The 15,492-nt window shown below is 45.0% G+C and overlaps 1 protein-coding gene and 1 pseudogene across 2 annotated transcripts in view; one reads left to right on the plus strand and one right to left on the minus strand.

Annotated features, from left to right (window-relative positions):
- Window positions 1-15,492, minus strand: part of PANX1 (pannexin 1) — a 40,340-nt gene that overhangs the window by 16,730 nt on the left and 8,118 nt on the right. The window contains exon 2 of the mRNA XM_081154677.1: window positions 860-999. Within this exon, the coding sequence (XP_081010803.1) occupies window positions 860-999 (140 nt within the window). The remainder of the gene's footprint in view (window positions 1-859; window positions 1,000-15,492) is intronic.
- On the plus strand, window positions 7,957-10,679 carry LOC308564877 (small ribosomal subunit protein uS5 pseudogene; annotated as a pseudogene). Its single transcript has 2 exons — window positions 7,957-7,977; window positions 9,994-10,679. The product of its transcript is annotated as a small ribosomal subunit protein uS5 pseudogene (transcript).

Consider the following 15,492-nt stretch of genomic DNA (forward strand, 5'->3'; position numbering starts at 1 on the left):
GGCTACTAAGTCATGCCAAGTTGATGAGAACCCAACTCACGCTAAGGCTGAAAGTCAGAGAGAAAAGCACTACCCCAAAGAAGAGAGTCACTGTAGGGCTTCACTATGCCTAATGGCACGCAATAAATAAACATGAGGGGAACAGACCTGAGTCATAGCCAAGGACCTCAACTGTTCTTTTTGAAAAAGGATGCTGTCTGTGTTGGGCAACAGACCAAGGCAGGAGAGAGTCAAACGAATTTCAGCCTTTGGCTTTTCAGAAGCTCAAATACCACGCTTTCCTCGGTGGAGAATACCAGAAGACACACAAACGTTCTATCTGTTCTCATGATGGACAAAAGAACCATTGGTTGAAAATAATGACAGGCTGAAACAAAGTCCTGCTTTTGTGCAGAGAAGACCTAACGGAGCCTCTTCACTATGCAGAGAACGTTGTCCTGCACAAACTCGTGGACTCTGGCCCGAGTTCTGCACTGCCCAGCCTCCATGCGCGCCCCCCACCTCCACCACTATGTCTGGGGCCTCGCCCTGCCACTACCTAACAATGGTCATTCGGGCATGCAGAATATACTGAGAACCCACTGTAGCCCAGACGGTGATGAGGGTACATCAGGTGCCTGGTATTATGAAGCTAAAATAAAAAACAGTGTCTCAGTTTCCCCATCAGCGAAATGAAGGTGCTGAACCAAGTATCTCTGAGGTTCCTTTTGACTTTAAAGTGCTATGGTTGTATAATCGGAGTTACAGCCCTGGTTGGCAGTACGTATCTGCGTGGCGTGGACTGGCACAGCCTCTCTGGGCCTCAGTTCCCCCATCTATAGAGCAAACAGGTGAAATGTGAAAATGGCCCCTCAATTACCTTATGCAGGCACAGGGGGAGGTTTCCAGAGTTGCCCTGCAAGGAGTGCCTCTGCTGAACGGCAGCCCAACAGTAAGAATCCACGAAGGCAGCCTGCCGCCAGGAGAAAGAACTTGGGGAGAAACAGCTTATCTGTGTACCTAAGAAACAAAAACAGATTGTTCCAGGTGAATAGAAGCACGGGGTCTGGACCCTTCCCACCCTGCCCTCCTCTCCCTCCCTGCCTCCGCCTTTCAAGTGTGAGCCAAGTCAAGGAGCACCACACGGGTAAGGGCAGAACTGAACCAAACACCCACGTTCGTAGTAAAGCTGAGTATTTCAGCATTTTTTGGCCAACCCCGGTCACGACAGCAGCTTGAGCTCAAGTGGGAAAAAACTCTTGAAAGAAGTAAAACCACCATAAAAAGAAAAAGTGAGCAGGGAAAGAAGCAGAGCCAAAAATATAGAAAGGAAACATGCATAGAATTGGTTCCCTTTGGGGCGAGGATTGAAAGAAGGGAGAGGGATTACAGGGTGGGGACGGGGCAGGGAGGAAGAGAGTCAGTGCGGACAACTAGACTAGAAAAAAAGGCTTTTTAGAACAAAGAAACGAAGGACATTAAGCCTGAGGTAGAGAGGCTGATGGAACATTTGGTAATACTTCGCCCAATGACAAATAGGCAGTTTTCCATCTCCTCTAACAGAAAAGGCACAGGCTGAAGCTGCAGCCCAGGAGGTTTGCATCTGGAAGGCAGATGTTCTGGGCGGCAAACCTCCAGACAGGGAGATGGGGAACCAGGAGAGCTGGGTCCTGCTTGAGGCTCTGCTGTTAACTTGCTCTTCTGGGAGCTCAGAACTCATTCTTCTCATCTGCAAACGGGGACTACATCACTCTGCAAATGCTACCACTACCTACTACCTGCAAGACTCTTCATGCTCCCAGGGGCCTGTGTGCCCTTGACTCACACAGGCCAGGTGGGAAGTTGGCTGAGGTTTTTGGGGTGCGGGGCTGAGGCCATGTCCCCCACTCCTTGACCACAGGTACCTGGCACTGAGCCTCTCCTGGTAGCCCCTAGCCCAGCCCTGCTCCTCGCATAGGAGCCTGGGGGTGTCACAGGCGTAGGGGCCAGCTGCCGAGGCCGGGAGCAGACACAGTCTTCCACATCCTGTGCAGCACGAGAGACTACTAGATGCCTGCACTCTGATGTTAGCTGTATTGAAACCTAACTCTGCCATTCATAGCTGGGTGACCTCAGGTCACCTAACCTTCCAAAGTCAGGGATCTCTCAAAGGGCGATGACATTAATGTCTACTTTCTTAGTATAGGGCTTGGTTCCTAGCAGTTGCTTAATAAGCATGACATTATTCTATACAAAGTAACCAGCATATTCTGTTATAGCTTTAAAGACAGGGGGCATGCCCACCATTCTCTCTTTCCTCCCTACAGAGAGGGGGCAGGAAGACACTGAACTGGATTTTCCTACTCCTTTGGACATAAAAAGCCTTGAAGGGTCTTCTCCTGGGGAGGGGGTGGCCTGTATAGCTGTGACAGGAGAGGGCAGTGACAAAGATGTTGTCCAAAGAGTAGATTCTTATGGTGGGGGGGCAATAGGCAAGGCCCTGAGCACCTCCTCTTTTTCATCAGGTGTCTTTATGTCCACAGACATCAAGTAAGGACTTCTCAGGAAGAGCCCTTAGAGAAGATCATTGTGAAAAGTCACATGCCATTAGAGCATGCCCTATAATACCCGCTAGGAAGGCCTTATATATGAGTTGGGGGTAGGTAAGGTATTTCAAGGCCCCTTCCAATTCTCTCTTTATACATTTTATAAAAGCAGAGCAGTCAAGACAGCGCAGGACTATGGGGCTAGCGTCACACTGCTCTCCCATCAGCAGGACTTTGTCAAATGCTTCCCATGTGGTCCTAGCCACCAAGATTTACTGAGCATGATGGCAGACACACAAGGACAGGCAGGCTCAGGTGATTCAGGGATGGTTCCTGGTAAGCTGCTTGCTTGGCAACACCTGTCCAAACACTTTTTCATGAAAATGGACAATGCTGTTAGGATTTCCTGAGAACCTGTCTGGCCCGTATGTTCCTTAGGTGTAGTCCTCTTAGTGCAAGTAGCCACCATGGAGTAACATTCTTTCTATAGGAAAATGTGCTTTATGTTCTGTCTCAGGACTTCAGGGCACCTCTGCCAAGGTAGTGGTAGAAACTGCTGAAACATAAGTAACTAAACTTTTTATACCAAAGCTTTTGCAAAAGAGCATGAAAGGAAATATAACTGAGTCTAGAGAAATGGAGATTGAGGATATGCTGAGCTCACAAGTAAACATCCTTCATCTGGAACAGAAGGTCAAAAGAAAAGACAGCAGACAACAAATATTCATGGGACACCAAGAAGCTCTTAATCATTACCTCATTTAAACCTCTCAACCAAGCTGAGAGGGAGAGAAGAAGGGGGAGAGAGAGAGAGAAACAGAGAGAGAGAGAGAGAGAAAGAGAGAGAGAGAGAGAGAGAGAGAGAGAAAGAGATAGAGATAAAAAAGATCCATGTTATCCTCATTTTATCCTGGAGGAAACCAAAACTCAAAGTAGTTCAGTAATTCCCCACCCAAGCTAGAAAATGGTAGCTCCAGAATTGGAATCTGTATCCAATTCTCCTTCTCTTAAAATACTCCCCCCACTCCGGGCCAGTCACTTCAGCAAGGCCATGCTGGAGGAGGTCTTAGGAGCCAGGGCTCAGTCGGAGTTTGGGTGGTTTGAACAAGTAGTTCCTCCAAGTGAGCAGAATAGGCAGAGCTTCCTGGGAAGGATCAAAGGCAAATCTGGGAATCCAGATCAAGCCCCAGGTCCTGGGTATTCTCACGCTAGAAATGGGAAACAAAGGAAGTCAAGAGCCAGGCAGGGGCAGAAGTCAAACTGGGAGTGAAGAGCAGGAGTCAAGAAAGGGGCAAAACAAGAGGGTGCAGGGGGACCAGCATGTGCTGGGTACTGTGGCCCTACACCTTCACCTAGGGCGTGACAGCTCAGCCTGGCGTTGGGATGCAGGCTGTTTCCATGGGGCTAGGATGCGTGAGTCCTGGACCCTCCTGATCCATCTCCAAATGCACTCCTATAGCCTTTATCTCACTTACTCTTCAAAATAATATTGGAAGGTGAACAGGTGTTCTATACATTTTCCTAGTAATCTTCCCATAAGGAAAGCTTCCAGTTTCTCCCTAGATTGTTCATCCTTAAGCTCAGGTCTGACCTTGACACGCCCTTGGCTCAAGATTTTTCACGGGTTCTCCACCGCACAGTGCATAAATCCAAACCAATGCTCCACTCCAACCCAATATTGCTGTGGCTTGCACAGACCTGATTCATTCCCAAACTCTGCCTTCCCTCTGTCTGGGGGCCCTCTCTCCAATAGTTGTTTAAGTCAATGCCCCTCCACATCTACCTCCGTGGCCCATCTTTCAAAACCCGCCTCAGATAGTCACCTATCTGAGGTGATAGAAGCTTCACCTCAGATAAGCTTCTTCCCCAATGAGCTCCCAGAGCCCTTTAAAACCATCAGAGGCACGCATCACCTTCAACTATGCTGTATAAACATGCAGGTATGTCTCATCTCCTCTAGTGAGATCTCAACTCCTGGCCAGTAGGGTAGACAGAGTCTCTCTCTGTTTCTTTCCTACACACAGCACCCTGTATCAAATTAGTAACACTGTTTGGTATTTTAAACATTTGAAAGTATTATCATAAATACTGTTTCAATGTTCAAGTACCCCTGTTTCATAGCTGGGAAAACAGCCCCCTGACAGGCAGTGATCCTCTGGCCAGAGTTCCAGCTCTGCCGCCCCACCCTGCGGCTGCTGGCTGAATGAGCGTTGGTTTCTAGCGAGAAGCTTTAGTGTGATATGCACTGCCCCCCACAACTGTACAGAAAGCATGAAACAAGTCTCAGGTTTATATCAGAACGAGACAGAACACTACTTTCCACTGCCTGAGAGTGCAGAGGGAGTTGTGGGCTTCATATTCATGTGTCTGGCCAGATATAATGAAAGACCGCAAGAGGAAACGTGTTCACGGGCACTGTGGAAGCAGTCACAACATATGTTAAGTAAGTAACCCAACCACAGACATCCTCCCTGCCCCCCTTCCTGGCCTTGGCCTGGAGCCCAGGGAGCCCAGGGTGAGGTTCACACGTCTGAGTGGCAGCCCAAGTGGCCGTTGGTGCAGCTTAGACCTGTACGTGTGGCTGCCACAGAAGCAGCTGGTGGAGAACCAGAAGGCAACGTGGTCTGAGGGTAGACAGGACCAGAGTCAGGGAGGGCAGGCCTGTCCAGTGGTTTCTCAATGGCACCCACACAGCTTGTGCAAGGCCCTGTTTCCAGTCCAACCTCGCAAAGAGGGATGTTGGCCTAGTTTGCTATTATTGTCCCTACTTCTTGAACAAGCTTTTGTTTCACTTATATGCATCACTAACCCCTGTGAGTTCTGGGCAAGCACTGTGTCCCCTGACAAACACCCACCCTCCCTCCCAGGGTGCTGTGTGGGAATGATTCCAGTATTTGCTTTTGCATTTATATGCTAAATGCAACTGTGAGGTGGCACAGGAATCAGGCCTCCTGAAGAGTTGAGAAAACTCATCAAAACCGCAAGTTTAACAAAAATAAAAACACAAATAGGAAGATCTAGTTAACTGGCTGGGAGAACTTTAGAAGACCTTTCAAATGGAAGATATTCTAAGCTGAAATAACTAATACACTGAAGAGACTGAAGGGGCAGTAGGAGGCAAGCAGAGGGAACTAGCCCTTGTGTATATTTTTACCCCTATTTTAAAGATGGGGAAAGTGAGGCACTGAGATCATGTGGCTACTAGGTTGGCGAGCTGGTATATCAACCCGGGTCTCTGTCTTCACCTTCCAGACACAAGAAAGAGGAGGCATAGAGCACAGGTCATTAACGAAGGTGAGGTCAGAGACGGTGGAATGAGAAAGGAGGCAGGAGTTTCTTTGAGGGGAACAGTAGATCCTGGGGTTGCTGTTCTGAGGTTCAAAGTGAAAACAGAGTATAATTATAACCATTACTATCTATATAGCTTTTTAAAATTTATAAAATATTTTTATTTTGCATAACAAAAATTTAAATTCAAATTAATATAAATTTATATGCACACACACCTCACACGTATATATACAAATATATATGGGATCTAGATAGATCATAATACAACCTATAAAGCACTGAACTTGAAAGTTTTGGCTTATTTTAAGGTTGCCAAAAAATCTATTATAAATTCTCAAGTTCAATGAGAATAATCACGTAAAGAAGATTATGAATGTGCAGAACAGAGAGAGAGTCAGAGATGGGTAGCGGTCAGATTTTAAACACAGAAGAGTAACAAGCACTCACAAAGATGAAACAGGTCTGGGTCTGTTTAAAGCACCTTTGACCCCAACATGATAAAACCAGAGGATTCAAGGGTCTTCCCCAAAGAATTCTACCTTGCCTAATACTCAGAGCTCCCAACTATCATAAAATACAGTAAAATTCTAAGACTCTCAGAGTAACTCTCTTAAAAAGAGCTAAGGGGCCGGCCGGTGTTGTTCAGTGGTTGAGAGTCAACCCACGAACCTGGAGGTCAGGGTTCTATTCTGGGTCAGGGCAGATGCCCGGGTTTCGGGCTCGATCCTCAGCAGGGGGCGTGCAGGAGGCAGCTGATCAATGACTCTCTCTCATCATTGATGTTTCTCTCTCTCCCTTCCTCTCTCTGCAATCAATAAAAACATATTAAAAAAAAAAAAAAGACCCAAGGAACACATTTCTGTTTACTAGATGGGATGCTGCCTGATTCATAATCATTCCATAAAGCCAATTAGACCTTTAAACTGAAAAAGGGCCAAACTCCTCCCCTTTCACCTCTTCATCAGATTTCCACCCACACCTATCTCTGGCTTTAAACACAAGCAAATAAATATGTTCTGGAAGGCCCAAACTGTCCATTACTACCTTCATTTTTGCAAGAACTGACCCCAAGGCACACATGAGTTTTAAACTGGCACAAAAATATAAATACTCTCTGTAGCCCAAACAAAACAAAACAAAACTGAATTGAAGTGATAGTTTTCTTTTCCTTTAACCCAAGTTGATTCGCCAGGTCTCTTTTATCCATAGCTAAGCCTGGCTTTTAAAGAGAAGCCAAGCAGGGCTAACATTTGCTCCTTTGCTAAGATGGAACATAATCAAATGTAAACTTCTAAACAAGTTCCAAGAAGTCCCCGGACACTTCACTACCCACCCCACATTGTACAGAGCAATACACAACAGCTCAGCATTTCAGAATTAATATTTTCCCCTCTGGGTCTAACACATTAGATAAAGGCCTCCTCAGGTGCACAATGCTCTCACTAATGGGGCCAGGGGGAGGGATATAAGCCCGTACCTACCAATCACAGGGTCCAGGATGTGTGACCACTGGGCCACACGGCCACAGGGAACACACAACTAAGCTGGCGAGCTGCAGATGGTACCTACAAGGCTCCTTTAATTCAATCAGGAATAATGGCATAAACAATATATTATTGAGGAGAAAGCAAAAAGGAAGCTGGACTGAGATGACAGCCCCAAGGAACCATGAAGCCAGATTATACCCAGAAAGAGACTAGAGGACCAGGTAGTGGTCTGAGGGGTTTCTTTCCTGTGGTGGAGACCCAGTCCCTTAGCACACAGATGTCTAAACCACTCAGAAGAGGAACTTGTATAAATCCGATGTAAAACCTAACAGTTGTCCAGTGAATAAAATTTCATAATCTGGTATCAGGCACACAAAACCTCAATGTTCTAGTAAACATGCGAAAAAGTACTTTGTGTATCTAAATATTATTTTATTTAGAAAACTTTGTCCTCTGAGATTAACTAACTCAGACATACAGAAAATTATAGAAAATAATATAACAAGTACCTAGGAGTTTAAAGCAATATTGACATTTTGCTGTAGTTTCTTCATCTCTTTTTGAAACATATTATTTTGAATTTTTTTTAGACCCACAAAAGTGTCACAAGAATATTACAATGATATTCAGCCATAAAAAAAAAGAAGGGAATCCTGCCATTTGCGTCAGCACGGATGGACCATGAGGGCATCATGGTAAGTGAAATAAGGCAGACAGAGAAAAACAAATACTGTATGACCTCACTTATATGTTTTAGCTAATAAAATAGCACTCATAGAAACAGAACAGATTGGTGGTTGCCAGAGGTGGGAGGTGGAGGGTGGGGGAAATGAGTGAAGGTGGTCAAAAGTCACAAACTTCCAGTTCTAAGAAAAATGTCACGGGGATGTAATGTACAGCATGGTGAGTATAAACCCCATTGGACTGTATATTTGATAAGAGAGCAGATCTGAAAAGTTATCACACACACAAAAATTATAACTATGTGAGGTGATGGATGTTCACTAGAATTATTGTGATAATCATTTCACTTTAAACTTATATAATATGTCAATTATATCTCAATAAAACAAAGAACAAATTTGTAAACCTGTATAAAATATAGTACCATTAAAAAAGATTATTTCAATGAAATGCCATACAATCTGGAATTTAGATTCAATCACTATCAATATTCTGCCTCATGTCCTCTCTCTATACATATGCCTATGAAATATATACGTTCTTTTTTTCCTGAACCACTTGAGAGTAAGTTGCAGAGATCATGACCCGTGACTCTCATAAGTGTGTTATCTTCTAAGAACAAGACATTCTTTTAGATAACCCAACGCAATCACAAAATTAGAAAAAACCTGATACAATACTGCAATCGATATTCAGATTTCCCAAACTATTTTTTAAAAATTTATTTTGTTGTTGACAGTATTATAGATGTCTCCCATTTTCTCCCTTTTTGCCCCCTCCACTCAGCCCCTGCCCCACCCCAGGGCCTTCCTCATGCTATTGCTTGTGTCCAAACTATCCTTTCAAGCAACTTTTCCCCCTCTCCAATCAGGATCCAATCCTGCGCCCTCCTCTACATTTAGTTGTCAAGTCTCTTTAGTCACCTTATCCTGGCAGGGTTGCACAGTCCTCCATGGGCCCTGCGCTGGTGTTGGTCCCACTGTTTCTCTGCATTACTACACCATCCCATGGGAGGGTGTGGGTCCTCCACAGGCCACCCTGGAGCCCCCATCACCAAGACTGGTGATGTCACCTATGATGATCCCTTGGTTAAGGTGCTGCCAGGTCTCCGCTGTAAAACATGCCTTCTCCCTGTGAAACACGAGGTCTACGCACAGACCCTCTGAGACTGTAAGTATTCCGTTCCCCAACCAACCCTCACCTCAGCTGTGGTCGCAAAATGAAGATTTCCCAACTCTAACCTCTCTACATTTATTAGTTGGCATTTTACGACAAGGAGGAACTTCCCCTTCCCTGAATTTGTATTTTAGTATCACTATGGACTCTGCAGTCTAGTTTTTCAATATGTTATAATCTGTTACTTCTGTGCATCTGGATGCACATTGTTTCAAGCCAGCTCCTGTGTCCTGACAGGCTCCCCTCGTCCACGCTTCCTGGCACAAGATGTTCTGGGCTCATCTTGTACTTCCTGCCCGGCCCTGCAACCCCCCATTTCTCCAAAGGGCCCTCGGTTCCTTTTAGAGGGTAATAACATTTTAAAACCGGGATGCTAGATGCACTCGTTACTACTAGGGATGCGACTGCTCCCAGCCCTTTCAGCAGACAGCTAGGAAATCAGGGTGTGTGTGTGTGTGTGTGTGTGTACTGAAACTTCTAATTCCAATCCAGTGCCATTGGTTTCTTCCTTGCTGCCCCCATTCCATGTCTGTACCTTCCTTCTTCTATAGTGAGAACCCTGGCTCCCAACTGTATCAACATAGTTACTCACTTCTTCAATCCTAAAATTCACATGAAAGAATTTCAGAATTTTCAAAGCAAAGGCATCTTCTGATTTTTATTTTAAAAGGTTTACACTGGCTTCTTCTCCAAGGAAGCACCAAATGGTAGATGATACCGGTGCTAGGGGAGGATGCATGGCTTCTGGGCCCTGGAATGGGAGGCCTCGGCGGCTTCCATGGAGGATCTGGCAGGCGCCTGGTGAGGTCGAGGCTGGGGCCAGGGCAGGGTGAGGCGTGGAGCTAGACAAGGAGTGGACCCCTTTCACAAGCTGGGCCGCCTGGTCAAGGATATGAAGATCATGTCCTTGGAGGAGATCTACCTCTTCTCCCTGCCCATCAAGGAATCTGAGATCGCTGACTTTTTCCTGGGGGCATCCCTCAAGGACAAGGTTTTGAAGATTATGCAGGTGCAAAAGAAGACCCATGCGGGCCAGAGGAACCCATTCAAGGCATTTGTCCCCAGTGAGGACTACAATGGACATGTGGTCTGGGTGTTAATGCTTCAAGGAAGCAGCCACTGCTATCCATGGGGCCAACATCCTGGCCAAGCTCTCTATTGTCCCTGTGCAGTAAGGCTATCCGGGGAATAAGATTGGCAAGTCCCACACTGTCCCTTGCAAGGTGACCAACTGCTGTGGTTCTGTGCTGGTGGCCTCATCCCCACCCCAGGGTCAGTGGCATCGACTCAGCCTTGTGCCCAAGAATCTGCTGCTGATGGCTGGTATTGACAACTGCTACACCTGAGCAAGGGGCAGCAGTGCCACCCTGGGCAACTTCGCCAAGGCCACCTTTCACACAGCTATCTCACCTGTGACCTCTGGAAAGAGACTGTGTTCACAAAGTCTCCCTACCGAGAATTCACTGACCATCTTGCAAAGACCCACACCAGAGTTTCTATGCAGAGGACCCAGGCTCCAGCTGTGGCCACCACATAATTTTATACAAGAAAAATAAATAAAGAAAATTAAGCCTGATAAAAACATAAAACAAATAAAAGGTTTACACTGGAGGTTATGTCAATAACTGGTCATTCAAGTCAAGAATAGAAGTAGAGACCAGTCAAAAATCTACTGCAACTGTCCAGGTGACGGACTGTGAGGAAACAGTCACAGCACACTTCTGCCCAAAGTCTCTTCCATCACCTCTAGATCCTAGCCTGGTCCAGGCCAAACACTGGTTCCACAAAATGAAAATTAATGTAAGAGGTCAGATCGAAAGTAGAGGGAAATCAATACAGACATCTCTGCTATAATACAATTTATGTGTTTAAAAAAAAGTAGTGTTCTGTAAAATCACTAAAATTAACAGAATTTATGGAGCGTATAGGATTGGGGCAGATCACTCAAAATCTCTGCAGTTTATTTTTTTATTAAAAATTTATTTACTTAAAAAAAAATTATCTTTATTGTTGAAAATATTACAGATGTTCCCTTTTTTCCCCATTGACCTCCTCCGCCCCGTACCCACCCCCTCCCACTATTCACTGCACTATTGTCTGTTGACATGACTGCAGGTGTTCCCCTTTCTCCCCCTTCTGTAGATTTTGTACCTAGAACACTAACCAAACAGCACCAATCCTGATAAAAACAAAGTAGTGGGATAAAGGAGTGTGATAAGGAAGGGGTTGGAGCTGCTGTGTTACACACAAAAACAAAATGCACAAAAGCCAGAGAGCACTTCCGAACCAGGGCACGTGCCCAAATGGGGCCAAGAGGAAGAGCTTGGGGTGAAGGGGCACTGTGTGCATGCCACAGTCCTCTGCAGCCTGCCTCATCCAGGTCCACTTACTTGGTGGCACCAAATCATTCACATGCTGGGAAAAAAGGCGTATGAGCTGACGTGACTTCCACATTATACTGATATTTCCCTATGTGCTGATAACATAGAAGCTACTTATAATTTACTAACTACTATGATTAGGTAGGAATTAGATGCTCTCACTCAATCTAATAAAAGAACCCGTGAATTAGTCATCATATTTAGTTCCATTTGTCAGATGATGAAATAGAGACTGAGAGAGAGTAACTTCCAAATCGGACAGATAACACTTGGTATAGGTGCCACACAGTCTCACATGTGTGGCCCTACTCTTTCCCCAGCGTGATGATGCCCTGGGAATGAGTGGCCGGGCATGGTGGCAGGGCAGACAGGACTGCAGGCATCGAGTTAGTAAACCCAGTACGGGTGGAGACTGGACCCATGGAAGGAAAGGGCCAGAGAGAATAAACTACATCATCAAAAATGTCACAAGCACGAATGTGACATGTGAGAGCCAGGGAATAAGTCCTTGCAGCAACCCCAGACTGATCACACATCTGCTAATTGAAGCATGGTCTTGGCTTCTACATTGTAAAAGGGCAGGGGGGAAACTGGGCACCATTCCAAAGTGAACATGAGAAACTGGATGTTGCCCTCCCCCCCCAAAAGGGGGGAAGGGGACAGCTTAAGAAAAAAAGTTAAAGGAAAAGTTGCCAGGGGGGCAACTTTTAATAGACATGTTAATTATAAAAAGGCTTAGAAAAAAATTACTGTCCAGCTGGTCTTCACTGACATAGAGGCCTAATCTGTGTGAAAAAATATAAAAGTCCAGTTAGATATATGCAAGGAATTTTAGCCTAAAGGAAAAAAAAGGTAAATCTGTAAAAAGAGGTTCTGAAATTTTGATTCCTGAATATTGTTTTTAAAAGATCCCATTATAGCCAACAGGCATTGGGTTTTCTCTTTCACTTATTAGCAAGCTACTTAACCTCTTTGAACCAAATCTTCTCATTGCAAAACTTCATAGAATTCCTACAAGGATTAAAAGAAACGTTGGCCATAGTTTCAGCACACAGTAAGAACTCAGTGAGTGGTAGCTACTATTATTATTTCTATGTGTCAGGAACCACGATATGCACTGGAGATACAAAGATATAGGGTTGCTTTTTCACATCCTGTATTCTTTTCTTTTTTTTAAATCCTCACCTGATGATATGTTTCCACTGATTTTAGAGAGCGAGGAAGGGAAAGTGGGAGAGAGAGAAACATCGATGTGAGAAAGAAACACTGATCAGTTGCCTTCCACACACACCCTGACTGGGGGGTTGAACCCACAACCTGGGTTTGTGCCCTGACCAGGAATCGAACCTTTCAGTATATGCACAATGCTTCAACCAACTGAGCGAAACCAGCCAGTGCTCCAGTATTATATTCTTAGTGCACTTATAATTATTCCAATTTCACCTGCACTCACTAGTTTATTTGTCTTATCTTCTGCAACTCTTGTACACAATGCAGGCCTTGGATAACTGGGATCTTAGATTTAATAGGGCCACAGCCTGAAACTAGACTCAACTTTGTTAAGTCCTTTTGTATCATCTCTCCCTCAAAGACACCTTTTCTGGTCAAAAAAGGGGCCACAAACTAACCCTGACAAGCTTAGGGGAGCCTGCATGGTGGGCCTTACAAACTTAGAGACTAAAAGTAACTACATGAGATGATCTGAACATAAAAATTCCCAACCAAAAACCAATTATGGTGCGTAGTCACGACATAGGCCGGTATCTTCCTTGGCAAAGGTCAATCTTTATCTTAACTGAGCATGTCTATTGTCTTTGCAGCTAAGATAACATACCTTTGAAATGTCAGAGTAATCTTCTTCTCCAGATCCCAAAGGCACAGTCTCAGACCAGAGCAGGAGAACACAAAATCCTTCAATGTTATCTTATTGTCTAAATACTATCTCTGTGCTGTAAATATTAATCATTAACTATCCTGTACTCACCAATGTTAAAAGAAATACGTGTCTCTCTGTTTTACTTTTTATCCAATCTCAGAGATTTCCTCCCTCTGCTTCCTCCTGTTTCCCTAATCTATCACCAATGGATTTCATGTAACTCCCCTCCTCTCCCTTACGTCTCCTCCTTTGATTTTAGTGTATAAAATAAGCTGTAAAACTGCCATTCTCAAGAGCATTTTCTCAATCCATAAGATTTTGCTTTCCAGCAACTGTGGTCAGTTTGGCTCAAATAAACTCTTGCAAGGCTTTTTCTTAGGCTGGACCCTCCTTCTTCGACACTTTTAACAGCTGGCTTTTGTAATTACTGCAACAAAGAAACCCTATTGTGTAGGAGGAGGCCTTGAGCATCTAGATTCAGTACTGAATCAGTGATAAGTGACTCCAATAAAATGAAAAGAACTTAAAATGACTGTTACCATTATTTAGACTGTCATGCAAATACAAAGACATTCTAAATAGACCATCAGGGTTTCGCGTGACAGATGCAAAACCTCAAAAAATAGAAAAGAGGCATCCAAGTTCATCAGAACTGGGTATTTAATGCCACAGGACCTCTGTGCCAGCAACATGCCAGAGGGACCCAAGGACCTCTGCCCTCCCCAAGGGCTCTGTTTTTTTCTGTCTCTATTATGGTACAAAAAAGCACAGATGTCCTCCCTAATGCACTCAGAACTCAATGGTGTTGAACTCAACCCCAACAGCATTCATTGGGCACTTGTGTATACAGTACCGTATGGGAAATGGGGGATTCAAAGAGAAAGAATGCATGTTCCCTGTTCTCCAAGACCTTACAGTCCAGTGCAAGCCAAGAAATGAACCACTAATGTTAATGGAAAAAAAAAATTACCTGGGGGTAATGGCTGAGCCATGGTGGATGTTCATATTCAAAGGGAAGAAAGAACCCAGGACAGGGAAACAACACAAATAAAGGCTTGGAGTTTTTAGAGTCCACAGCACGTTATGAAGGGGAGCAGACCTTTGTGCCTGGAACACAGAGTCCAGGTAGAGATCACATAAAGGACATCCGGGGATGACAGTCCAGGCTGGATTCTATGATAATGACAAGGAAAGCCTACAGGACAGGGTAGATAGCTGTGTGCTAATGTCCTCAAGTCTGTAATCCTTGCACCCCTGGTACTGAACCCCAGAACAGAGGTGCTCAATGTGACCAGCTTTGTCCCAAGTCAGCTCTAGCATCCTGGGACAAAAAGGAGGCACCAGGCATTCCCACAAAGCTCCCAGCAACAGCTCCTGATAAACTTTGATGAAATACTTGACCCAAACAAAGTACCATGGTGGAGTCCAAGATACATATGACAGTCCCGTCCTCAAAGTACAGTTAGTAAGCTTGAAACTAACTACAATAGCCCCTAACTAGTCTCTCCACATGTCCAATCCAGTCTCACAAAGTATCTGGGGTGAAGTTTTAAAATGCATATCTGATTATGTCACTTATAGCCAAAAGCCCTTTGACTGCTCTAGATAAATTCTAAAATCAAAGTCCCACAGGGCCCTCCATGATCAGACCCCTGCCCATTTCTCCAATCTCTTTATACCACTCACTTTTCCCCCTGCCCAACAGGTCCCAGTAATACTGATCCTCTTCTGTTTCTCCAAGAAACTATGCCCGAGGCTTCATGAATGCTGATGGATAACAGCCCTTGCGCTGCTTCCTCAGAAAGTCATCCCCAGTGCCTCCGACTGGGCAAGCCTCCCTGCCATGGTGCTTGTTCCAAAGCACTTACAGCCAGAGCTCTGTAGTTATGGAAAGCCATCTTCTCTGCCAGGCTGCAAGCTCCCAGGACCTCACCTAACAGTGAGGTCTGCCTTCCTCACTGTTAGGGCCTAGTGCACAACACAGTGCTCAATGAGTGTGTCAAATGAATGAGAACAAGAATGAATGGGAGCCCAAAGTGAACAAAAGTAATTACTGCAAGGCGAGGCATGAAGCATTCTGCCAGAATGCAGGG

This window comes from Miniopterus schreibersii, assembly GCF_964146895.1.
Source record: "Miniopterus schreibersii genome assembly, chromosome: 12".
In the NCBI taxonomy this organism is placed as follows: Eukaryota; Metazoa; Chordata; class Mammalia; order Chiroptera; family Miniopteridae; genus Miniopterus; species Miniopterus schreibersii.